Genomic DNA, 25919 nt, shown 5'->3' with positions numbered 1-25919 from the left:
TTGGATTAGCTCTGTTATTGATGGGGAATTAGCGCTTATCCTCCTAATATGCAAATCTCAATAAATAGAACAACAACTTCTTCAAAACATTCAGATCCATATATGAAGGATTAAATGTATGTTTGCCCTGCTGGTGAAGATTATTCAACGTAGCAAAGCCTAATTTTCAGGAAAAGACCAAACTCAATGCTGATGATCTCAAATCCTTCTTCTGTGAAAGTGTAGAAATGTTACTTCTTTCATATATCTGAGTTGTACCACTAATATTTGATGAGTATGTGTGGTTGTCTGTTATGTATGAAGATAAGCTGGAGGTGAGATACAAGCTGGACAGCAGCAGAGATGCTGAAGTGTTAAGGAGCAGCGTGAGGAACGTGGCCAATGGACAGCTTCACACCGTTACCATCAAGAGGCTGACAGACTCTGTGTCTGTGCAGGTAAAAACACCTCATCATCACTGCAAGTTTGCAAATTGGCAAAGTACAACGAAATCCAGCTCGCACAAAGGCGTCGGTATTGTTTTAGGTAAAAAAAAACAAGTCCAGCGTTTAATGCAAATTTGCGAGGTTGTTGTTTTCTTACATTGGAGGAACAAACGACAGATTAGCAGCACACAAATGATCCTGTTTGCAGAGTTAATGTGAGTGACAACAGCAACACATTCCAATAGAAACCTTTGGCCACATCCCTACCACCTTCGCTTCATAACCCTTAAAGAGTCTACAAACTGATGTTTCATTATTGTGGATCTCATAAGGTTTGGCACACAACATCATGTTTTATTCACTGTTTGCAGACTGTTGTAAAGCTGATATCTACTATAGAATTTCAGTGCACGGCAGCAATCCCGAGGGCGTTTCTCTCCATATTACTTGCTCCTTTGCACTGTCATTATCACACCAGAAAACACATCATACAAACAAGCTTCTGCTGCCACAACTCGACAAGAGTTTCTTCTTTGCTGGAAACATTTAGTTTGCATGTTTGAACCACACACTGAGAATCATTTTATTTTGTATTTCCAGAATGATTAGCAGGTGTGGCTCGTAACCGTCACAGCAGTCTCATTGTGAGATAGGTGTAGTGATTCTTCTGACACTTCCAGAATTTACCCTGATGCAACAGGTTATGATATTATGATGTTGCATCAAATACAATATCCTAATTGTGATTATCCAGTAACCAGTATCGTTACCAGTAATGTAATGGTGCTTGAGCCACTTGCTAAAATTATTCCATAAATAATGCAAAGTCATGCATCACTGTGTCGTAAAACCTGCTCCTTTTATGTCGATGATGTGCTTTTGTACACGCAGATAAAGAAGATGAGGTGCAAAGCTACTTAAGATAAACTTTTTTTGTTCCATGTCTTTGCCAATGAGGAGCTTATCTCAAGGGCAATAACACACACACACACACGCAAGCAGTTCTGGTGTGGACCACACTACAGTATTGTAAAAAAAATCCCTCTTTGTTTTAAGCCTTAGTCAGCAATGTAGTTTACTTCCACCCACAGTAGTTGGATGCAGCTATAGCAGGACAACGCGGACAAACCGCCCATTAAATAAGCCACAGATGAAATATGAAGCATCTTCATCGTATCTGGATCTCCTGAATCTCCTATCTTGTTAACAAGAGCCTCAGATGATGTATGAGGTAAATTTTATCTAACCAGGAGGCAGCAGCCAGAATGCCTATATAATTATCAACTGTGAGATAAATTACAAGGTGACCTTGTCTTGCGTGGGTGTAGCCTCCTGATTCACTGTGTTGTGAGGCTCCAGTAAACTATGAGGCACATTTCATCTTATCACTTTCCGTCATACTGAATTGTTGTATCTTTAGCAGCATACAGTATAGGAGTCATAAGGTGATGGAAATAGTTTTACATCCATTTTAAACAAATTTGAATCAAATTTGAAGCACGTTTAGAGTACCTCGTAATACCGTTTCTGTAAGATGTTTTTCTCGTGCCACACCTACCGCTCAAAGTCGCCGAAATTAAAACAAAACTTTCCTATTTAAATAATGGAAATAGCTCTCTTCCTTCAGATTGATGAAAATGCCAGAGAAGACTTCAATCTGACATCTGATGGGGAATTCAACGCTGTGAAGTCGCTGGTGTTGGGCAGAGTGCACGGTAAGTGAGGAGCCTGTAAAAATAGAGAAGAAGCCCTTTTACTTAAAGAACACTCAGACTCACACTCATTTGAATAACAGCTCTGGGGTGTTTGGCCTCATTTCACACTCAGCTTTGGGAAACTTAAAGAAATAAACGTAGCTTTAGCTGTTCTCAGCAAGCCTGATTATTCAGATTATCTGGAAAAAAAAAGAGACTGAGGCAAAATGGAAAAATGTCTTTAATCATGACTTTAACCCTGAACTTCGTGTATAGCTGCTGCAGGAACTGATGTTCAGACATTTCTGGTATCTTTCGTTTAAAAAAGATGCCATAGTTCAGAAGCCAAAAATGATATCAACTTTAATGTATGATGTCCTGAAAATGACACATGTTTGATAGCATTGTCCATTTTCTCTATAAAACACAGGTGATTATGGGTAGCTAAAACTAAAAAGTAGGTATAAAAAACATTTCAGTTAACTTAAATAAAAATAGAAACAAGATTTTAGAAAAAATAAAGCTAACGATACAATATTGTTGATTAAACATTGTTTAATTGTTGGGGTTTCCATGTATTACTTTAGTGTCTTTACAGTGAAAGATCTTGTAACTTGGTGCTTTTTAATAAAATCAATTTGAATTGAACATAAAACTACACAGGAAATATGTTTAATTTTAATGCTCATCAATTGTGGGAAAATATGTTATTACAACAAGCTAAAGGAAACATCATTGCGTTTGTGTTTTAAGCCTGAAATATGATGAGTGTAGGCATGACTTACTTGGCTTCACCAGTTGTTGCACTTAAACCTTGTTTTTAGCATCTCTATTAATATTATCAATATTGTTTCTGTAATTAATGGAAGCTTGGAAGCTAGTTCAAACAGACAACTTGAGCTTTAAGAAGCTTCACTCTCAACTCGAGACAACTCGATCAGTCTTCATGAAACTTTGCGTAAACATTGCGTGAGGGCCAACGTCTTTGAAAGTTGACTGTTCAACTGAGCACAAAGAGACATTCATAGTGTGGGGGTTTACTAATTCAATTAAATTATATTTTGAGATGCAGTAGTTTGTAAAAAACGAATAAACGTAAGAACTCATCCCCATCGCCAGTTCATAGTGAAAACATGAAGAACGACTTCGGCTCAGTAAATAGGAAACACAGAAAATCTAAATCTCAGTCTCAGATGATGCAGGTGTTGTTGTAGGAGGTTGACAAATTCCCTCAGCAAATAACAGCTGAGGAGTTTGAACGTCATGCCTTTTGCAGTAACGTATCCGGGATTACAGATTTTGCAATTAGTGACCCTTATTTTATTGAAACCCTAACGTTACAGTATTATTTTTTTTTCTTGTGTTGTGAATTTGCCCTGTACAGGCTCTTATTTCTTGTATTTTTATTCTTTACTGTTGTGTGAATTTTCTTGCTCCATTTCTCTCTCGCGTTGTTGTTGGAACAGGTGAATTTCCCTAGTGAGGGACAATAAAGGATGTTTATATTTCCATCAAATACTATGCAAATGAAACAAACAACAATGGTGCATTTATGCAAATCATGGTACTGCTAAACAATCTTTTTGTTAATATTCACAAATTGGTACTTATTGCATTTTAATTATGGATATGATCTGTTTGGTCCCAGTATAAGGATGTGCTGGTGAGAAGGATTCATAAATATTAGGTTAATGGAGAATATGGGATTCAGTTTTTGTGTTTTTGCCATTAATCTGAATTGCATTACACTTCCATTATTTTTTCCATCCCATTTCTATTAATGAGGCTAGGATAAATATTCAGAACATTTCTCTGTATAATGCAGTGTATGCATAAAGCAATACAGTATTGCAAACCTTAAAACATATGGTTTGGTCAACAAACATAAATCTTCATAGATGGTATAACCACTTCACTTATAGTAAAATGCATGTTATTATCACAGTATGTGCAATTTAGACATGTAGATATTTAAAAATTACATAACAACTAAAATAAATACAAATGTTTTCCTTTTTTTACCTTTCTATCATACAAAAATAGATACTTATTCTGGCAAATGGGGTTCCGTCGAGGGTTTACCGTGATTGCTGGGTGAGGTTAAACCAGAACTGTGTTTGCTTTAATGCACAAGATTTGACACCTGGGGAAAAGTACTCACTCTCTGGGAGGTGTAAACCACATCTTCATTGATCTCAAATGCATACTCTTGAACTGGGACCTGTAACAGTGCTGGGGTGAGGGAGAAATGGGCTCTGTCATGACTTATTCATGCTCTCCTTGAGCAGTACCATCAAAGACAGGCTGAGATACAAGCTGTTAATAACACGAGGTGCTGAGAGGCTGCAGGCTGTGGTCACAGCTTTCTGATAAGACTCGGAGTCACAGCAGCGCACTGGTGGTTTAAAACGTAACACTCTGCAATTAATAGTGAAACATGAGTCAGCCGAATGAAATGCCTTTCATCCGGGGCATCCATCGGGACGTGCTATGTAATGAACATAAGATAATGTACAATTTTGCACCATGTAAGAACTGAAAAACTGTGGCAAAATCTTTAACAGTTTAAAAGAACAACAATTAACGAAATAATGGAAATCCACATGTAATAGAAGCTGTGCACTCATGCTGTCTTATTACGCAACTAATACAAATCCCCTCAGGATCCTTTTCTTTATGCAGTAAATCTGCTCAGTGTTCCACTGTGGGTTTTAACCCTGTCATGTCAGCATGTGACCGGTCCTCCCCTCTGTCAAACCAGCAGAGGCTGGGAGTCAGATCAGGATCTGAAAAGCAGCAGGAAAGTGGATTTTCTGTCACTCCCCTCGAACCCTGTCATCCATCAGCCTAACTAATGGACCCGGAAGGAATACAGAGAAACAAAGTGGGGGTAGAGAGAGTGGCTGTAGTGTATCAGCCGAGAGGAGCTTACAGGCTGCGCCAGTGTCTCCTGCTGCTCTCATCAGCATGCAGATGTATGCTGGTAAAAACCAGTCACCTCTCAGTCATCTGAACAGATAGTGATGCAGCTGTTTCCAGCAGTAATGTGGGCTTTCACAGCTGCTGTTTACACCGCTGTGAAGGAGCAGAGGTGAATGATGGAGAGTTTGAAGTCAATAAAATGAACAGAAAGAGCTGGAGAGTGCACGTGTCAAACGGAGTGATGGATGCAGACTTTAAAGCTGACCAGCTGAACGGTTTGTGTTGTATTGACAGTGTGTGTGAGGTTGTGTGTGTCCTTATTACTGTCAATGAGCTGCCACTATTGTCCCACTCTGATAACGTGGGAATGTGAAGCAGGATCAATGTACCTGTCAGTGTTTGTCGTGCTTTTTGTCGTGTCAGATCACCCTATTGGTTGACAGAGCAAGCTTCTGAAAGGTTAAAAGTTCAGTTATCTGAAGTGATTAACCAAACTGTCCTATGGAAACCATAAGGTTTATATTTTTAAAGCTGTTGTCGAAATGATGACACACATGGCTTCTTTTAATGTAAAGCATTTCATTTACATTTTAAATTTACATTTAAAGTTAGTCCTAAAACCAAGTTAACAAGTTCAGTCTGATAATAAGACAAAACAGCAAAGTCTGGCCGCTGTGGCATGCCAGTAAATTGTAAAACTATAGATTAAACTTACAAGGTGAAGCTAACTTACGGCTGACAATAGATACACATTTCTTAGTGATACAATGCTTCTCACTAAACTCAAAAAAAGCAAAGACATGCACGTCTCAAATACTCGAAGCAATGAGTTACAGACGTGGACAAAATTGTTGATACCCTTCAGTCAATAAAGGAAAAACTCACAATGCTCACAGAAATAACTTTCATCTGACAAAAGTCTTAATAAATAAAAATTCTATGAATGTTAACCAATGAAAGTCAGACATTGTTTTTCAACCATGCTTCAACGTAATTATTTAAAAAATAAATGCATGGAACAGGCCTGGACAAAAATGATGGTACCCCTAGAAGAGAATCAAAATAATGTGACCAAAGGGACACGTTAATCCAAGGTGTGTCCACTAATTAGCATCCCTGGTGTCTACAATCTTGTAATCAGTCAGTGGGCCTATGTATATGACTCCAGGTAGTCACTGTGTTGTTTGGTGACATGGTGTGTGCCACACTCAACATGGACCAGAGGAAGCAAAGGAAAGAGTTGTCTCAGGAGATGAAAAAGAAAATCATAGATAATCATGTAAAGGCTATAAGACCATCTCCAAGCAGCTAGATGTTCCTGTGACTACAGTTGCACATGTTATTCAGAAATTTAAGATCCATGGGACTGTAGCCAACCTCTCTGGACGTGGCTGCAGGAGGAAAATTGATGACAAATCAAAGAGACGGATAATCCGAATGGTAACAAAAGAGCCCAGAAAGACTTCTAAAGAGATCCAAGGTGAACTTCATGCTCAAAGAACGTTAGTGTCAGATCGCACCATCCGTCGTTGTTTCAGCCAAAGTGGACTACATGGGAGACGACCAAGGAGGACACCATTGTTGAAAAGAAATCATAAAACCGCCAGACTGGAATATGCCAAACTACATGTTGACAAGCCACAAAGCTTCTGGGTGAATGTCCCGTGGACAGATGAGACAAAAATGGAACTTTTTTGTCAAGGCACATCAGCTCTAAAAAAATGAAGCATATCAATATCCTACTGTGAAACATGGAGGAGACTCTGTTATGTTCTGGGGCTGCTTTGCTGCATCTGGCACAGGGTGTCTTGAATCTGTGCGGGGTACAAGGAAATCTCAAGACTATCAAGGAATTCTAGAGAGTGTCAGAAAGCTTGGTCATGGGTCTTGCAACAGGACAATGACCCAAAACACACAGCGAAAACACCCAAGAATGGCTAAGAGGAAAACATTGGACTATTTTAAAGTGGCCTTCTATGAGCCCTGACCTCAATCCTATTGAGCATCTTTGGAAAAGCAGCCCTTCAAACTGGAAACACCTGGAGCAGTTTGGTCATGAAGAGTGGGCCAAAATACCTGCTGAAGGGTGCAGAAGTCTCATTGACAGTTACAGGAATCATTTAATTGCAGTGATCGCCTCAAAAGGTTGTGCAACAAAATATTAAGTTGTGGGTACCATCATTTTTGTCCAGGCCTTTTTCAAGCATTTATTTTTCAAATAATTACATTGAAGCATGGTTGAAGGCAATGTCTGAATTTCATTGGTTAACATTTATAGAAGTTTTGTTTATTATTACTTTTGTCAGATGTAAGTTATTTCTGTGAGCATTGTGAGTTTTTCTTTTATTGACTGAAGGGTACCAACAATTTTGTCCACGTCTGTATTTGTTCACTGAGCGATCCTTCTCCTTGCACAAGGCTTGCTGGTTGATTTGTAAAGTTACACTTTCAAATCATTATAAAATCGACAAAAGGGCAAAACTCTCAAAAGTGGATTATATGGTTGTCACAAAAAAAATACTTTTTGGTATTTTTGATTTTAAGAGTCTGATATTTCCTTATTCCCAGAATCTGATGACCTGGATCCAGACCTGGCCAAGTTGGCGTCCCTCGGTTTTACTGGTTGTCTGTCTGTGGTTCACTTTAACACCATGAGTCCTCTGAAAGCAGCTCTTCTCCACTCAGACACCAGCCCTGTCATCATCACTGGACCTTTAGTCCAATCTAACTGTGGCTCTGCAGCTTCAACCAATCCCTATGCAGCTGAGAACACACACCACCTGTCAGGTAAGAAAGGAGGAGCCTCATTTGCATCATCTGTGAAGAAGCTGTTTTGTGGTAATTTAATTATTAGAGTAATTATTAGAGTCCATAACTAACACTAAAAAAAATAAATAAAATAATATATATATATATATATATATATATATATTATATATAATATAATATATATATAATAATATATATATTATATATATATATATATATATATTATAATATATAATATATATATATATATATATATATAAATATAAATAAATAAATAAATAAATAAATAAATAAGGGATGGTCGTGTAAACTGTTTGGTACACAGAAATCCTCCAGCCAGAATTTATCATTCCAGCTCAGGGTTATTTCTCTGGGTCCAATCAAGCTGGCATATAGCCCGCTGTGTGCTTTGCAGTTTGGAGAAGACGTGATGTGCAGAGGGTGGGATGGGAGGTCAATAGAGGCTCAACAGTGAATTCTTGCCTCACGCCATGGCTGGAAAGTTGTTTCATAAAAAGCGAAAGCCCAATTTTCTTGCACTGGAAACATCAGCCTTGCTGTATGAGCCCTTGAATCACCCAGGGTGCTGTACTTTTGCTCACTGCAGATGGGAGTTTTATTAATATTCCTAGAAAAATATATTAAACACGCCCCAAAAAAACATTCAGAGGATACCTCTGCCCTTTCATTTTAAATGTAACTGCTGTTCTCGCTGGCCTAAACGCCTAATAATTTCCAACCCTTTTAACGTGATGATAATTGTGCAATAGCAGGTTAGAATGCGTGTGTGTGTGTTTGTGTGTTTGTGTGTGTGTCTTATTGATGGGAGCTGCTTTTTGTGAGCTGCATTATGGTGTCATTAAATTTGTACACCTTGTTGGGACGACAAATGACAATGTGCTTGATAACGTAATTAATTAGACCCACACAGGGGAGTTACAAAGAGTTCCTCCGGTCTTGTTTTCATCCAGTTTTATATTCCTTAAACAGTCGTCTAACTTGCTGCTGTAGTATTTGCTTTGTATCTGTTTTTATGAGCGTTATTGTTTCTCTAAATAGCCCTCCTTGTCCATTTCTTTTCAGTTTATTTCCTCTTATTGCCTCTCATTCATCTACCTTACCTCGCTTTTCTATTAAAGCTCTCTGTATCTCTTCTTTTAATTCACGTTGCCCTTGGTTTTTCATCCTTACTGCGTCTATTTACCTCGTTTTTCCCTCTTTATCTCATCCTTTCTCTTTCTCTGCTGTAGATCAGTCTGGTTCAGCAGGTTCGGGTCAACCTTTGATCAATGCCATTAGGACGGACTCTGCTCTTATTGGAGGTACTGTTTTTTTTAAAACATACTTCACTATACCGTGAACCTTCTTCACCTTGTTTTGCTGCGTTTTGCTGTTGAACTTTTCTTGAACTACGCGAGACTCAATATTTCAGCGATAAGGGGTTTTTGGCAAAGGTGATATGATGAGCAAAATATTTCATATGAACTAAATTACATCCCCCCCGCTTCAGTCCAGAACGATTCAAAATGAAGATTGATTCCAAAGTGTTCCCATAAAGTTGTAGCGAGACAAAAGCGAGAGATTCTGGTGTTTCAGTGTACAAAGGGCAGCTGAACTGACCAAACCTCTGCTGAAACTTTCACCCTGTTATCTTCAAAAGTTTTAAAACCAAAGTAGTAAAGCGCAAAATTGATTTCTGTTTTTGAATTCCAATTAGATGAAACTTTCTCTGAATGAAGAAATGTGTCAAACAGGAGTCCAGCTGGGTACAAATGTCTGAGATTCTGTTCAGTGTGTGCTGAAGTTAGATTAGAACAACCAGACTGCAGGGCAAGAAAGCCGACTTACCCAGGAGAGATGGGCAGACAATGTACTGTGAGACTGTGAGCACTGTGAGAGATTTACAAGTGAATTACAATGTGGATTCTACTCAGTTCATTGTCTAACCCAATTATAGGACTGTAGGTATTAGCTGCAGGACATAGAATTATTTCCAGCTTCCTTATGATGACAGTTCTTTATGTTTTTTTTGACGAGTGATTTCCAAAGGCTAAGCGTGTTACTGTTATTGGCATACTTACAGTCAGATAAGAAAAGTAAGACTTTAATAAATAAAAATGTTAGTGTTTACCTTTTAAAGGGCTTCTTGTGTTACATCTTTGTCCCTGAGATGAGATTTCCACTCTATCTCAACAAACCCAACAGCAGCTGCTCAGCACTAACTATTTTGTACCTTCTTTAATTAACTTTTTTTTTAATAAACAGCACTGCGAGCAGGTTTTGAGCCACCTCAAATAGGTGCAGGGATTTATTGAAACGTGTGCAAACATACAAGGACTTGCAGGGTATAAGGCAGAGATAGAGTGATATTAATATTTGGTTTGACCGCCTTTTACTCTGAAACACATCCTCTGATCTCTGTTAAGCAAGCTTTGTTGTGATTTCTGTAAGTAGTTCTCCAGGCTTGTAGTTTGTAGTGCTTTTAAACTCTATTGTGTATTATTAAGTCCGCTCCATTGATTCAAATATAAAGTTTAAGTGCGGGCTACATAACATAAAAGACCTGTCCAAACCTGAATGCCTGGATATGTCTGCCCTGCAGGTGTCATCGCTGTTGTGATCTTTGTGGTTGTGACTGGGCTGGCGATAACGGGCAGATTACTCTACCAGAGAAAAGAGACATATCGAAACCAGCAAGTGAAGGACCGGCAGGAAAACAGCCAGGATTTTGCTTTTAGCAACCAGGCTGATTCCCAGAGCGTCCCCTGTGAAAACCCAAAGGAGTATATCATTTAACAAGGATCCTGAATGCCTGATGAGATGGTGGTTTTTTTGGAGGGGTGCAGACCGGACTGTCCGTCATCCCTCAGCACTTCAGACTGCACACTGAGCCACAACGCAGCGGCTCCACGCAATAGAGAACGTATAAAAGGAACAGTTTTGTCTTTTACTGTATATTATGTATATAGTGAATCAAACAGACTACAGTGCTGGACCTAAAAAGTGTTGACAAACTTGTTTCCACTATTATAAATATTTTAAAAAAAAATGTATATGTGGGAAATTATGTCTACAGCAGTCTCTAGGTATTGTCACTCTGTCATATTCAAAGGTTGCAGGTATTTTGTGGGGGGGGGTTTTGTTTTTTTTGGGTTTTTTTTTTTGTTTTTTATGGGTTGATTTAACTTTATTTCTTTATTCCTGAGAATCAGGTTGTTTGCAGTTATTTGGCTGATGGTGCATTTTTATGAGGGTCATGAATGTTGTTTGCTTAACTGGAAGTGGAAAAGTCTGTCCCTTAATCAGGCCCTCAGGAAGACTACTTCTGTAAGTGCTGGCATTTGTTCATTTGTAATGCCTTTTTATTATGCGGGAAGTTTTGGGAGAATAACAATTTGGAGTTTCTGGAACCTTGAAGACGTCTTTAAAGGAAAACTGTGCGAGTTTGTACAATTGTACTTTGTCAGAGGAATTTAGCTGACAAACATCTATGGACTGCTTTTGTCAGCATTTCAATTATACATTTTATTGAGTGATTTCTTTCCAGCCATACTGTGCTAGAACAGATTACTTTGGTCCTTTTTAAGTGACATCTTAAAGTCAACAGTCTTGCTCACTTGTGAATAAGCACATATTGCATTTGTACTGTTGGTATGCTGCAGTTGTGGAAATAAGAGATTTTTATACAGTAGGGACTCATTTTCTCCTTTCTTTCCTTTTCAGTCTCTTCTTTTCTCTTCTGAGCACACCACAACATTAAACCTTTTCTTGTAGTTTTCTAGCTTTTTATATATATTTTTCTTTTATTAAAGTCTTCTCCTCCCTGCTGCATGTTGCCTGCTGGGAGCATCATCTCCAAATGCTCTAAATGTCTCTGAATGGGGAAGTTTTTATTGCTGGCGGTAACAGTGCGGCTGTCTGTCACCTCATTCACTGCACACAGAGACGGTTAATGTGTTTGTGAAATGCTAATCTGCTCTGATCTGACAGGTGAATTGTGATTTGATGGAAAGCAGAGACAGAGGAGAATAATAAGACTGAAAGATAATCTGAGAGACTGTGTCAAGCAAACATGGTTATAATGAAAACACCACCAAGCAGAGAGGCCCAACAGCAGCTGTTTATCAACACACGCACACACACCACCGTCTCTCTGAGAGACCCAATGCACAGATGGGATTTTAATGACAAAAGTTGCTAAATCTTCAAAGTGCATAATTCATCTCTTTGCGTTGTTGTCTGTCCCATTCTTGATTCCAGAGAGTTCATTCTCTGGTGAAGAAGCACTGACTGTCCTCGCAGCAGAAGTTACTGCAGTGCAGCACTCTTTAGGTTCAACAGGTAACTTTGACATCCAGACGAGCGTGCAGACTGAACTGTGCTGGATGATACGCTGCATATGTATAAAGCAAATAAGACGTTTCTCAAGACCCAGAGAAGAACATTTTCAAAAGTTTCCTCTGCAAACACAGCATAACATTGGCACCAGTCACTAATGTGGGATTTGTGAAGTGATTTGTGGAAACCGTGTGCAAACTGTCACTGTGAGCGTCTCTGGTTTTGTCAAACCGTTTTAACACGACGAATAAGATTACAACCATGTTACATTTGAGGCTGATCATTTTCTACACTATTATGTAGAATTTTGTTAATTTGTCATTTAAAGGATGAAGACCTGGTCACACGAGAATTAAAGGAAGCCTGTGTTTTTAGGAAATTGCATTATTGTATTATATCATATTTAGTACTGTCAGCGAGCTAACCATGCTAACGCGTTGATGCTGTGCAGCCACACGCACGGGGCGATCCGCAGTAACTCGTTAACGGAGATTTGCCGCATTAATGCAGTTATGGCGTTAATGTCATTTTATCGAGATTAACGCTGACAGCACTAATTATATTATATTACATTATATTATATTATATTATATTATATTATATTGGGCCGTACAACCACTTCAGAGTGGTACCGTTGGTGTGGGAGGCTTACATCCCACTTCCTGTTGTATATTTTCTGTTGTCATCAAGTGGACGTATTAAAGAGAACTGGATGCTGTATTAAAACATTGTGGCTCTTTCATTCAGGTTTTAAATAAAGCACGGGCTAGTTATCCTGTATGCTCTGCATGCTCGCCAAATTTAAGCCCGTGAATATAGGAATATAATCTGTGACACTCCAGAGAGCATGCATACCCGAGACTCCCACATGCCACTCCTACTGACTTCCACTTGGCTCCCTCAAACCGACTAATGGACTTTAATGAAATAATCATACCGCTACTTTCAAAGCATTACTGAACTTTTGGTCTAATACTTTGATCTGTTACTGAGCTGAATGTATCAAACTCTCACGATTAAAACAAAAAAAATTACGTTTTTGACTTTAAAAAATTGTCTAAAAAGAGTAAAAAGAACGAGTTAAAAATCAGAAATGTGCAGCAAAGCCTGTAATGTGAGCACAGCCACAAGAACTATACATTCTTAATGCTCCACTAGCTGATGAGCTACAGCTTCTTGACTGTCTTTTAGTTTAATTGTGTGACGGGCTGTTTACACTGCCTGTCATTTCGTCATTAACTGAGTAAAGAACTTTCCAAAATAAAATCAGGAAGTCCTTATTGTAATCATGTTTGTCCACTCACTAACTTAAACGTTTTAAATACATATTTAAATTCATGTATTTTAAATTTCAGGTTCCCAATTTTATTTATCTCTGGCTCTATGTTCCCTCAAATGTTGAGAAAATGTGCAAATTGGCTAATAACCTAACTTAACTCATTCACTGCCATTGACGTCTATAGATGTCAATTACGTTTTTCAATGGGAGGGGCTAGAATACAACCTCGTCACAAAGCAAGAAATCTTAGTGTCAAAGGCACTTTTCTGCTTGAAATGTATTTTTCACAAAAAGCTCGTTTTCTCCCTTTTTTTGGTCAAAACAGGCATTTTTGGTGGAACCCACCTCTCTTCTACAGCTGATTACTAAAGAATGGAAAATGGTAGAAACAAGCTTTTTCTTTTGGATGAAAGAAGAGAGTCTGTTCTTCATTTTGGTAGGTTCAGCGTTTATATGATCATAACACACAGTTTTCTGTGGCTCTTCAAAAATGAGTAAAAATGCTCAAAAACCCTGGCAGTGGGGAGTTACCTGATTTGAAAATGGCTGGCAGTGAATGAGTTAATGTGATTAAAATAAAGCAAAAAAAAATTACTTAAATTCACTTTGCATTGGTGCCATGTTAGATCATTACCCTAGCAGGTTGTGGGGGGTTATTATTATTAATTTGATGAAACTCACATCATGTGACCAGGTCTGAAGTTATGCAGTTTTCTTATTGTCATCAAACTCTGTGAAGTTAAAAACAACAACAACAACAACAAGTAACTGATATTAATTGTGATATATATTTCTCTGTGACAAGTAATCATAACCAGTGAGACTTTACTTTGATTGACGAGTCATTTTGAACACAGTACACAGGTGCACCTATAGACAGGATAAAACATGGACATAGCTTCCAGGTCTGAAAAGCATTACTGAAGTGCCTTAAACCTACAGTTTTTTAATTGTCCAGCAGGGGGCAACTCCTCTTTCAATAAAACTTACAGTTGTATAGAAGTCTATGGGAAAACACTCCCTGGCTCCCTTGCTCTGTGTGACTTCAGTAAATATTCCCCTGATGGATTTATGGTCATTCGCCATAACGAATAACAACATTAATCCCATTTTGTAAATTACTGCCATCCAGAGAGTTGTGAGGGACTTATCAAAGATATGCTCATTGCACACTATTTCACTGTTGGAGCTGCCCCTCCCTCATTGCATCTGGTTTCAAACGGCTTGAAATGCTCTACTCAAGGCTTCATAACCGGACTTTATTGACCAACAGGCCAAATCAGAGTTGCTACGTCCATCCTTTATACTGTCTGTGTATAAACTGTCCTGCTATGGGAAATGCTTGCTAAAGTATTTGTGTGTGAATCTACTGCTGAGCTGAGTTGCTAACATATAAGTACGTAGCGAAGTCCCGGTAAGGTTTGCCAAAAACTACCGTGGTCTCAAATTAGTTTTTGGGAGTTTTTTTCAACAGTACTGAGGCTAGAAAAAAAGTTTGGGGAAGTGAAATTTGACCTTTTCATGGGATTTATTGGCTTTAAGATAAATATAGAGTAATTAAAGTCTTATTCTTCAGTATTTTTTTTTTTTGACTGACAGTGGTGTAGTTTCTCTCTGACAATGCACTTGTTTAACGATGAAATGTTGTCAGTGTATCTGTAGTGTTAGTGAATACAGTGATGTGAGTGTGAGTGACATGCAATAGAAATATACAGCTTTCATCCATAACTCTGGTTGTTTGGTTATCAACAAAAAACGCCTGTTTGATGAAAATAAATAATGCTTTTTTAAAAAATAAAAACTATCATGTTTTCATGCTTTACACACAAATTGCAGGAGTGTTAAACAGTAATTGTGCTTGTGAATCAATTTGTTCTTACATTTACATATCTGAAGGGTTCTGCAGGACGATGACATGTGTTTCCGCAACAAAATGAAAGAAAATTAGTTGAGGTAGGATTCTTTACAAAAAAAATGTAAACCACTGCAATCTTTTGTTTCTTTGTTAAATGAATGTGACATACAGCAAAGACTTCCCCCTCAATAACCATAACAATTTACATACATTTACATCTTTTATGTGTGTTCCTTTTAACTGGAGTGTGGGAGGATGCTCATCCTTCAGTGCTGACATTTATGATGGCTGTTAACATCCCAGAGATGAGAGAAATATGTAAAGCCGTGTGGCATCCAGGAGCAGAGGGTGACAAAGTGATTGCCTGTGAAGAGTCACTTAGCGCCTCTCTCTGTTCAAGCGCTAAGACGCCTGAGGTTATGATATGATTCAGCTGCCGCACATCAGTGGTCCCTGCTCGATTCATTTAAGTATCCGCTTACTAGTTGTGATCAGAGGCCACAAGTAAAGCTGATAACTGACATCTTCAGCATCAGCGGCGATATCAGAGACTCGCTGAAGAAAACATCAAACGGATCAAATAATCTCTACAGCCAACTAGAATTTAAACTCGTTAAAGGATTCAGTCTCATCTGTGGGCAGTGCGGTATACATCTAATGCGTCTGATTAGGATGATAAATACCAGTCTCTTCCCCTCTTCGCCAATCAGTTGACAGCAGAGGGAAAGAGACTGTCATCCTGGGTTAACATTTGAAAGAGCTTTGATGTGCTGGCTTTTTCATCTGCGATGGCGCTGTGACTCACAGGGCTTTATGTAGCTCCCTTCCTTTGGTTATTTTCGATACACACAGTGGTTGAAGCTTTGGAGCTGCCTCTGTTTTAAAGCAATGTTGTGTTAAAACTGCACTGGTTGATGCCGCACTGAGCTTTTCTCCTGAATGGTGTGCTGTGCACGTTTGTCACAACCATACAGTATTTTTGCAAAATATATAAAGTGCAACAAATATGTTTTAATTTAACTTTCCATTATTATAGTTTTGCTTGATGTTCATTCACATGTTAGATAAAGGCACCTGAAAATTGTTCTGGAGTTGTTACGCTGAAAAAAAAATTATAAATTACACATTACTTTTAAAAAGTAATGCATTATTTTACTTCATGCTTTTTATGGTGTGGAGGTAAATGCTAACAATATAACAATAAACATTATATAAGTCCACTTATCTTAACAATTATATAAGGACCCTCTATGGTATGGTTTTGCCCTTACACAGCAAACCACATTGTTGGTTAGTACAAGCTGGTCGTTAAGTTTCAGTGAGAGCAACTGCTAAGAATAATGTGATTTCTATTGCCAGTTCCCTTCAGACTAAAATTTGAACCTTACCACTGCAACCATTATATTCCAAAAACCCAAATTTAGATTGAAGTTTGCTCAGTTTTCATGGATATTTGTGATTTTTAGCAGATCACCTGATATCTTCCATGCAACTAGTGGCAACCGCTGCAGTCTGCTAGCAAACCAAGCAACTGCAAGGAGGTTTTTTAATGCGGCACCCAGTGTTGGTCAAGTTACTTGAAAAAAGTAATCAGTAACTGCTTCCCCAAAAAAGTAATCCCGTTACTTTACTGATTACTTATTTTCAAAGGTAATTAATTACTTAGTTACTTTTTAAAAACACGATTTACAACCTGAATAGGTAATAAAGCGATAGATCTTTTAGCCCAATTCTACTTTTTCTGCATAATCCATCATACACAAGGTAATCAAATGGAAAAGTCTCTTTTTAAAACTTGTTTTATTAGTTTTAATCTTTTAACTTTATGCATCAAGCAAAAATGTAATTATATGCAACATTCTCTGACTGGAAGAAATTTGTTTAATATTTAAACCTATTTTCTGCACATTCCAGCACATAAAATATTTTTTGTGTGTGTTTACACTCAGTCTTTCAAATAGATGCAAGTAAAACACAGCAGAAAATAAATAAAGTCACAGACTAGCGGTCCTGTTGCTCTATTTTCACCTGTAAAGCAGGAGTGGCGTAGGCGGAGGTTTACCCTGGTGCAGGTGTGCCGCGGCGGTCAGTGGAAGAATCCGCAAGTTTCTCTGTGAATTTCCCATTACATCATGGCGCACTCGGTGTTTGCTTGGAAGTTTAGGGGGTTTTCGCTGTAAAAAGAAGTTTTCTTCCCACGCACAGCAGACGCTAATGTTTTTGTCACTTTTTATGGAATCAAACTCAAAGTAAGGTCAGTACTTCCACGCTTTAAACGCTGCATGCTCATACTCTCTCCTGCACTTGATATATGATCCATTGTTGATCTGCACACAGCTGTTGTCACTAACGGCGCACTCCTTACATCACTGTCATGAGACATTCTTGCAAAAAATCACGGTTTTAGTAACGCAGTAACGCAGCGTTCCTACGGGAAAGTAACGGTAATCTAATTACCGTTTTTGCAATAGTAATCTCTTACTTTACTCGTTACTTGAAAAAAGTAATCGGATTACAGTAACGCGTTACGCGTTACTGCCCATCTCTGGCGGCACCATATCGCACTTATTTGCAATCAATTTCAATAACAATAACATCTAGCAGCATCTCCTCAATGGTCCAGGTGCACACATTATCCATAGTGAGAAGGTCACTGACCAGTCTTGAGGTTTGTGTGACTAAAGTTTTGCAGAATCAAGGCATGGTAGGTTTTACTACCTTAAACTGTAAATGTAATGTGATTATTATATTGAGATACTGTAATGCATTACATCACTGTATTACAGACAAATGTAATGTGATTGTAGAAAAGGTTTCACTTGTATTATTATTATTATTATCTGAACTTTCAAGAAGTATTACTTATTATTATATTTAAGAAAATGTGTGTACCACAAAAGTAGGCAGCTCCATAGTCATTACACACCACCAAAACAATATGAAAAAGATATTGTTTTGGTGGTGGGTAATGGTGAATTGAAATCACTTCCATTTATATTAAAGCACGTGCCAATGGCTGGATGAAGTTTATAGCGTAAAGCACTTTGAGTCCAGAAAACCACCATGGTAATGCAGTCCATTTACCATTTACAGCAGTATTACACCAGTGGTCAGTGGTCTGAGACAGAACTATATCACCCAGTGCTGCCTGTAGATGCAGTGTTACTTCACAGCACCTCCACACAGATGAATAATTTAAACTTTACTGGCATCTCTTTGCTTTTGTTTTTCTTTATTTTATCATGAATGGACAGGTAAGTTTGATCTATAAGTCACATCAGGAGAAAATAGAGAAACCTGAGTGAAATTAAAGAGCATGCCCTTTGCTGAAATCAGGTACTGCTGTTATTATTCATGTTTTTTCCCCCATTAAAAATCTCTGGCTCTGTTTTCTCCTCCAGTTGGCCAGTTTGCTGACTTAAATCCCTCAATTATTCACCTCTACTCCTCAACAGCGATGTAAACAGCAGCTTTAAAATCTGTAATTACTGTGATATTCAGCTATATTAAAGGCTGCTTAGATGACAGAGGGGTGCGTGAGGGTTTAGCGGGACAGATCTGCATGTTGATGAGAACTGCTGATGCATGCTTTTTGTGCGCCTGTAAACATGGTGCAATTATGTTTTAATCTTTACGTACAAGATGCTAATGCAGTAAGTATCCAGTTATGTCATCGCTCACACAATAAATGAGCAGAATATGCGGCAATGCAATAGCACAATAGTACTGTAAGCCAGTTGAGCGGATGGAAATACACATTTTCATGAATAGGCTACTAATCCCACTTTGCAATTGAAATGACTTTTTGCTCACCCTAAACCCTGCAGTTCACCCAGAGCTAGCCAACCAAAATTTGCTATGTGTCAAATCATGTTCTTTCATACTTGCAATTAAGAGTACATAATGCTTGGATTTACACATACTATTAGGCTGAGAGTGTAAGTAGTGTAGCCATACCCAGATTATAAACCCTGTATTTGGTGAGATTTCACAATTTTTTAGGATGCAGGAAAAATGGAGCGTTGTTTTGGCTCTACGAAGGACCTTTTGATAGTGTAGAGATATTGTGTGTTTCCTCATCTCAGCTGAAGACAGGGTAGAAAAACCTGAACTTCCGATTAGGGACTTGATTCCAGCTATTCTATATTTGTTTTCCTTCTTTTTGATATCACGTAATCTCCTAAAATCTCATCACTATTTACTGTGAGACACACTCCGTTAAAGCATCTTGAGGCGACTCATTTGAACTGAATTAATGGTAAAACAAAGTATTTATAGGGTGGTTATAGGAAAGCTGTAGGGCCTCAACCTAGTCCCAGTCTTACTCTAACCTTAACATTAAACACATATTATCATCGCTTTAAAATGCAATGACTTGTGTGTAGCCAACATCTGTAGATGGACCTAGCTCTGCAACCACTTGCAGCCACTTGGCGTCTTTAACTCAACTTCGAGGCATCAAGATAAACATAAATCTATGAGGGTCACAAATAGTTACATAGTTGCTGTATGACAGCAATTTAAAATGACACAGGTGCTTGGCAACCTTGCACTTCAGACCGCTCTCACTTCCGATGCGTAATATACCGACAATTTGTCACATCCCGAGGCGTTCTATGGGAACGCGAAAGGCAACCTTTTGCATTCCTTGTGGATGAAATCCAGTAGAACAACAGTCCCGCGGTAATAGACATTCCAGCCCTAACCCTAACCTTATCAGTAACCCTCACCACTGTAATGATGTTAGATAGTGTTTTCCAAAGCGATTTAAGTAAAATAAATGTACATGTGTAGATTCATTCCAAACGGTTCTAATTTTTCTGATCTTGTAATATAGGGACGTGTTGGGTGCCTGGAAGCATAATATACCAGCGATTTGTCACCTAGCGTAAAATGATATAACCAGAATACATCCAACTGAGTCTGATTCAGATTCATGGCAAAGTGCTGGCAGTCTGTCTGCATTTATAATGGCAGTTATCTGCAAACTATACTCAGACAAAGTCAACCACAGTTGTTTGGAATTGGGTTACCTCTGACTAGGTAACATGTGCAATCGCCTTGTGAATAAAGAGGTCCCTACAGTTACTTGCAAATGCAAAAAAAAAGTGGAAACCACTTATTTTTTTCCCCAGTTGCAGGGAAGTTGCAATTCTACTTTTAATCTAGTGTGACTGAGCAATTATTAAAAAAAAACAAAAAACCTTCAAGCTGTGCAGCAGGTACACAATAGTTAAATCAAGTGAGAAAAGCTGGCAGATTTTAGCAGGTGATTACTGCAGTCAATGAGGTCATCACAACTTGCCTTCTTAGATGCTGGACTCAACCACCCTGCACATTGTGTACATAGTGGAAATACAAGCTTGCTAATGCTCTGAGACAAAGTGAAAGAGACTCTTCAGCCAGATGCGTGAAGTACTAATTGGTAGTGACCAGTGTTGGCTTTGTCGTTGCTTTGCTGTTTGTTGGGTACATCTAGACTTTTGGCAGAGCACTGGTAAGCTTGTTATTAAGAACCCACTAAAGCCTTTAGTTCCCTTCTTTTGCTCCTCTTATTTTTTCCACACACACCTACACCATTTAAATTAAATATCTATTCCAAATTCAACATTATTAAAAAGTATCATCGTTAATCTCACCAAAGTCCAGTATCTCCACTTGGTGGGAACAGGTTATTGTCTTAAGTAAGCCGTGTCATATCAGTACTGCATGTAAGCATATTACATCTGTGTTAATGCACCAACTAAAGAAAGAAAAATCATTGCATTACACAATCATTGCACTTCAAAGCTTTTAAAGGAACCCAGTCTAATTTAGGCTTTGAAGCTCTGTAACATGGTGAAGATGCTGTTTTTTCCTTGATGTTTACAGCACCTGCTACTGAATGAATTAAACAAATGACCCTCAACAGCCCCCGAACTTCTTCTGTAATGTCTGTAATTCTCTTCCTCATATTCAGCTACAAGGATCAGCACATAATACGGTTTTTATATATTTTCTGCTCACCATGTCGGCATCAAACCATCGCAACATGACGTTAGAGACCTTACAGCTAACAGCAAAGGTAGTTATTTCATGATAACCAGTTCTATGCTGCTTTTTCAGGGAAGTGAGCAGAGCGGAGAATCTCTCTCATTAAAAAGCAGTGTGTGGTTCAGCTTGAAGCCCTTGATATTTTGACATGATGTTTTGCTGAAGGGAAAAGATCTCTTTTCTAATAGCAGGCTTCTGGTAATCATCCAGACCTCCCACAGATTATAATTTGACCGACTGCGGAGTAATTAGATGGCAGAGTTTTTCCTGCTAATTATCAGCCCACCTACAGTACAGCATGTAGGAAGTAACAAAGTCTGTCCGCTGGTACTTCCCTCCACTTCTCCTTCATTCATCTCTAATGAACACACTTAATTCCATTCATGTGTGGGCTGGTTAAATGAGACACTCAGACATTTGACACAGGAGCCTTGTCTGAATAGCTCATTACAATCAATTAAAGCTGGGGTTAGGCAGAGTGTTTATGGTGTCACTGGACAATAAGCCGTGTTAGCTTTTCAGCATATTCGAGTGCTCCGAGAGGGAACCAGATTCCTGTATTTCCTTTGGCCTCTTTTTCAGGCTTGTGAAAAACAATCCTGTCAGTAGAGTCTTTGGTCTATCACAGGGATTTCAGACCAGATCAGGTGAGACATAGGAAATCCATATAGGAATTCATATAACGGTGCTCTTATCTAAGAAAGTGGCTTAAATCCTGTCTTCTTCTTTCTGTTGCTTCCTTTAGGAGTCATCTGCCTCAGTCTCACCTCATCTGAAGAATCTTCTGTCAGGTCAGTCGTCAGCATGTCCTTCTTCACTACATCCATGAATTTCCTTTGTGGTTTTCCTTTTTTCTTCCTGCCTGACAGCTTCAACATCATTTGCCCAATATATCCAGTATCCCTCCATAGCACATGTCCAAGACATCTCAAACTTGCCTCTCCAACCTTGTCTCTCTTTTAAATCGTGTGCAAAGCCTTATTCGTCCCTAAATGTCAGAAGTCAATCAACATGGTTAAAATCAGCTCTATTCATTGGCATTTTAGTTATAACACTTTGAAGAATTACATTTTGGGTTTTTATCTTTCTGACGTGAAGAACGCTGCAGGAAATTACTGTTCTCTATAAAACTGAACAATAACTCTGTGGCACATCAACATACCTATCAGGCATTTTTCTGTATTATACCTTCTTGCAGCTCTTTCTCAGATTTATATCATACTTATTATTTATTAATGACATTTGAACTACTCTCTTGGATAATCTCAGTCTTACTTTTTACTCTTTATTACCTTACCTAATTTGTATTTTTCATTTTTGTCGTTTTTTATCACTGTTGTATATGTAAAGTGATCTATTTCTCTTTCTCTCAAGCTATCTATAAAACAGAAGCAGAAAAATAAATTATGACGGCAACGTGCTTTAATTTTCAATAATTTTGTTAACACCTTAAACATGTTGCCATTTGAAATCCACATTTGCTACACGTATTATACCTAGATTTGTACTCATATTTGCTATATGTTTTATATTTTGAATGAGTATATAAAACACAGAAGAAACGAAAGAGATTCAGTGGAAATATGTGACAAAGATATGTGAAAAAGCAGTTTTAACCCACTAGAACTGCCCTGGATTCCACACAGTACATGTGTATTTATGTTTAGATGGAGGTTTTAGCCTGTCTTTTTTCTTTTACTTCATTCAACAACTTCAATAAATAAAAAGGTTACAGATAACAGACAGTTTGTTGTGGTCACTGAACACCGGAGTGCTTATAAAGAGAGCTTAGCGGCTCGTGCAATTTTTGAGAAGAGCTCACCTTCCCTCTCTCGCCCTCAGCACTATATCAGCACTATAGACAGTTTATTGACCACATGCATGTGTGGTTGGGAGCCTGTAGAGAGTAGTAAGGTCAGTGGAGAAAATCACTGGGCTCCACTTCTCCACATCAAATTTTTGCACAAAAACGCTGCCTAACCAGCACGAACAAATTCCTGGATGTTTCAAATGCTCAATATGGAGATTCTCAGGGATCTCCTGACCTTCACGGGATAATGTTGGACTCTCTCATCAGTTCATAAGAATTCATTCTGTTTCTGTTTTTGCATTTCTGTGTGACTGTGAATGTGTTGCTTTGCTTGTAATTGGAAAAGTAACCATGGTTCATTCATGCAGCAACAACACTGCACTGCTGCACAATAGTGCCTAGCAGTTTCTTAGGGAAAATACAGGCAACACAGCAGACAATCTTATGTTTGTAAGGTAAACATCAGTAAACGTGGCTTTTAATCAGGCTCTATATATTGAGCATTTTTTCCATAATACTCCATATCCATAAAGATATAATTAACAAATCCAATTGATTTCTAACTTTTTATCAGATTTAAGTCTTTACCCAGATAAGAGGGATTTAAAGCTGGATAAAAGATCACAATTAATAGAAAAAATGTATGGGCTGTTGAAGGCTTGACCCTCCTCCTCACAGCCTTCAACATGGCTGATAAGAGCATTTGGAGGTGAAACTGGAAAATCATTTCATTATTGGATAGCAAGGTTGTAAGGGAGCTCTGCCGTGATAACTGATACAAATCAGGGCAAACACTGACTCCACTATGTGGAAGCAGTAACAGAGGAGAGGCTGGAAATGTTTTTGGGGAGAGAAGGCGATGAGTGTGAGGATAATCCGTTAAAAGTACATGTCGTCTGCAGGCAGACATGTTTAAAAAGTTGTCCTCGTCTGCTGTTATTTCTCTGTCACAGATTAGCTCTGTTTCTCTGGGGACTGTTATTTTTCCATTAGAGATTAGACCAGTGTTATCTCCTATTAAGAAGGAGAGGTTGGAAGAGTCAAGGTGCTCTTAAACCGAAACTGGGGAACTGTAGAGCAATCTGATAAATATTCTCTGCAGACGAGGAGAGCTAATGCTCCATTTAAACTCTGTCTCTTGACTTGTCATTGCCTTCTACCTTCCTCTGTCTGAGTTCTTTCCTTCATCTTCCACCCTCATCAGTCTGTTAGACTCAATCACTGACTAGTGAGTCATTGTGACCATGGAAGAAAACTTGGTTTAAAAACCATCAGCAGCGCACTGTAGCCTGACATTTGCATGATAATCCAACCGCTTCTCAACGCCGACACATGATGCTGCCTAAGATCAATGTTATGTCTATATGTGAATCAGCTTCTAAACAGCTCTATTGAGAGCTTAAAAACAGGAAAGCAACTGGACTTCTTTAGTTGTCTTCTTTTATTAAGCTCTTAAGGCTACCATGACTGGAAACCTACACAGACATTTCCTGGTTTCTGCTTTTCATTTTTAGTGCTAGCCTGTTGCGTGTTTACCGTGTCTTCTTTACTTCCTACTTTTTGTTTCTTTCCCTCCATTGTGATTGCATCATCTCTATTGTCTTTTAGCTGCCTGGTTTCAACATTAATCACCACTGTGTATGGATAAAATATAGTCCCGTTTTTAACTCTCGCTCTCATCCTTTACTTTTAGTTATGTAAGCTGTCTCTGTGCCCTGCACTTCCTGGCTCATGTATCCTGAGCCTTTAGCAGGTGTAATTAACCTGAACACAGTGCTGTCAGATGTTTATCCAGTCGAGTCATTAGACATTATATACCTTGTCATATATTTGAAAAATAACGCTTCTGTTGTTCTTGTTACTTTGATTTTGTTGCAATGAATACAAAAATGTGTATTTCCTGTGTCTCTTCACGATGCAATTAAAAAAGTCCATTGTTCTAAAACAGGAGGGGACAAACTGAACTATTAAACTGGAAAACTGGAGATAGCAGTTCGTGCTCTTCATTTCCTTTCTGTTGTCGCAGTAGTATGAACAAATGTGAAGAATGAAGAAAGAGAGGTAGAAAGAATTTCACATCTCCTCAAAAATTTCTGCATAAACTGGAAAGTTTTAAAAAATGTGCCGGAAGGACCTTCAAATATCTGACAGCAGGAAGATGTGAGATTGGGAGATTTCTGACACTGTCCAACAATCTAATTCCAGAAATTCGTCACCTGGATGTCTGTGTCTCTAAGACTGTTTGTTTTTATCCTTTGCAAACCGTTTAGTCGGAAAAGGCTCTTTTTTTGAAAATTGAAGGACTGAAGTCATGCTGCTGTACGATGTAGAGAAGATGGAATTAACCTCCATGACATACCTCACTGACAAGTGAAGTCTATCAAGCTGAGGTGTTTTGTAAACAAAGTGATCGTGGCTCAAGAGTTGGCAGTTCGTCTTGTAATCGGAAGGTTGCCGGTTCGAGTCCTGGCTCCGACAGTCTCAGTCGTTGTGTCCTTGGGCAAGACACTTCACCCGTTGCCTACTGGTGGTGGTCAGTGTCCGGCAAGCTCGCCTCTGTCAGTGCGCCCCAGGGCAGCTGTGGCTACAATGTAGCTTGCCATCACCTGTGTGTGAATGGATGGATGATTGAATGTAGTGTAAAGCGCTTTGGGGTCCATAGGGACTAAGTAAAGCGCTATACAAATACAGCAGAAACTTGTCAATTGCAAGGTAGGCCAGCTTAAAGCATATCTTGTCTGATCTTCCTTTCTGTCTCTATTCCAGGTAGAATAGAGGTAGAGAATGGATACAC

General features: G+C 38.6%; 1 protein-coding gene across 2 annotated transcripts in view; it reads left to right on the top strand.

The window, feature by feature from the left end:
• LOC102289753 (contactin-associated protein-like 4) overlaps window positions 1-22583 on the top strand; it is a 150548-nt gene extending 127965 nt beyond the window's left edge. Inside the window, exons 20-24 of one of the 2 annotated variants that reach the window (XM_005918035.3) lie at window positions 304-437; window positions 2053-2140; window positions 7610-7828; window positions 9061-9132; window positions 10413-12874. In XM_005918035.3, the coding sequence (XP_005918097.1) occupies window positions 304-437; window positions 2053-2140; window positions 7610-7828; window positions 9061-9132; window positions 10413-10606 (707 nt within the window). In that variant the 3' untranslated portion in view covers window positions 10607-12874. Of the gene's footprint in view, window positions 1-303; window positions 438-2052; window positions 2141-7609; window positions 7829-9060; window positions 9133-10412; window positions 12875-22060 lie in introns of those variants that run through there. The other variant, XM_042219043.1, reaches the window with a different exon arrangement.
• The last annotated feature ends 3336 nt before the right edge of the window (window positions 22584-25919 follow it).

This window comes from Haplochromis burtoni, unplaced genomic scaffold, assembly GCF_018398535.1.
Source record: "Haplochromis burtoni strain Fernald_Lab_line unplaced genomic scaffold, NCSU_Asbu1 Contig_27, whole genome shotgun sequence".
In the NCBI taxonomy this organism is placed as follows: domain Eukaryota; kingdom Metazoa; phylum Chordata; class Actinopteri; order Cichliformes; family Cichlidae; genus Haplochromis; species Haplochromis burtoni.
The sequence above is the reverse complement of the archived record's forward strand: the minus strand, read 5'-3'. Positions and strand labels throughout refer to the sequence as shown.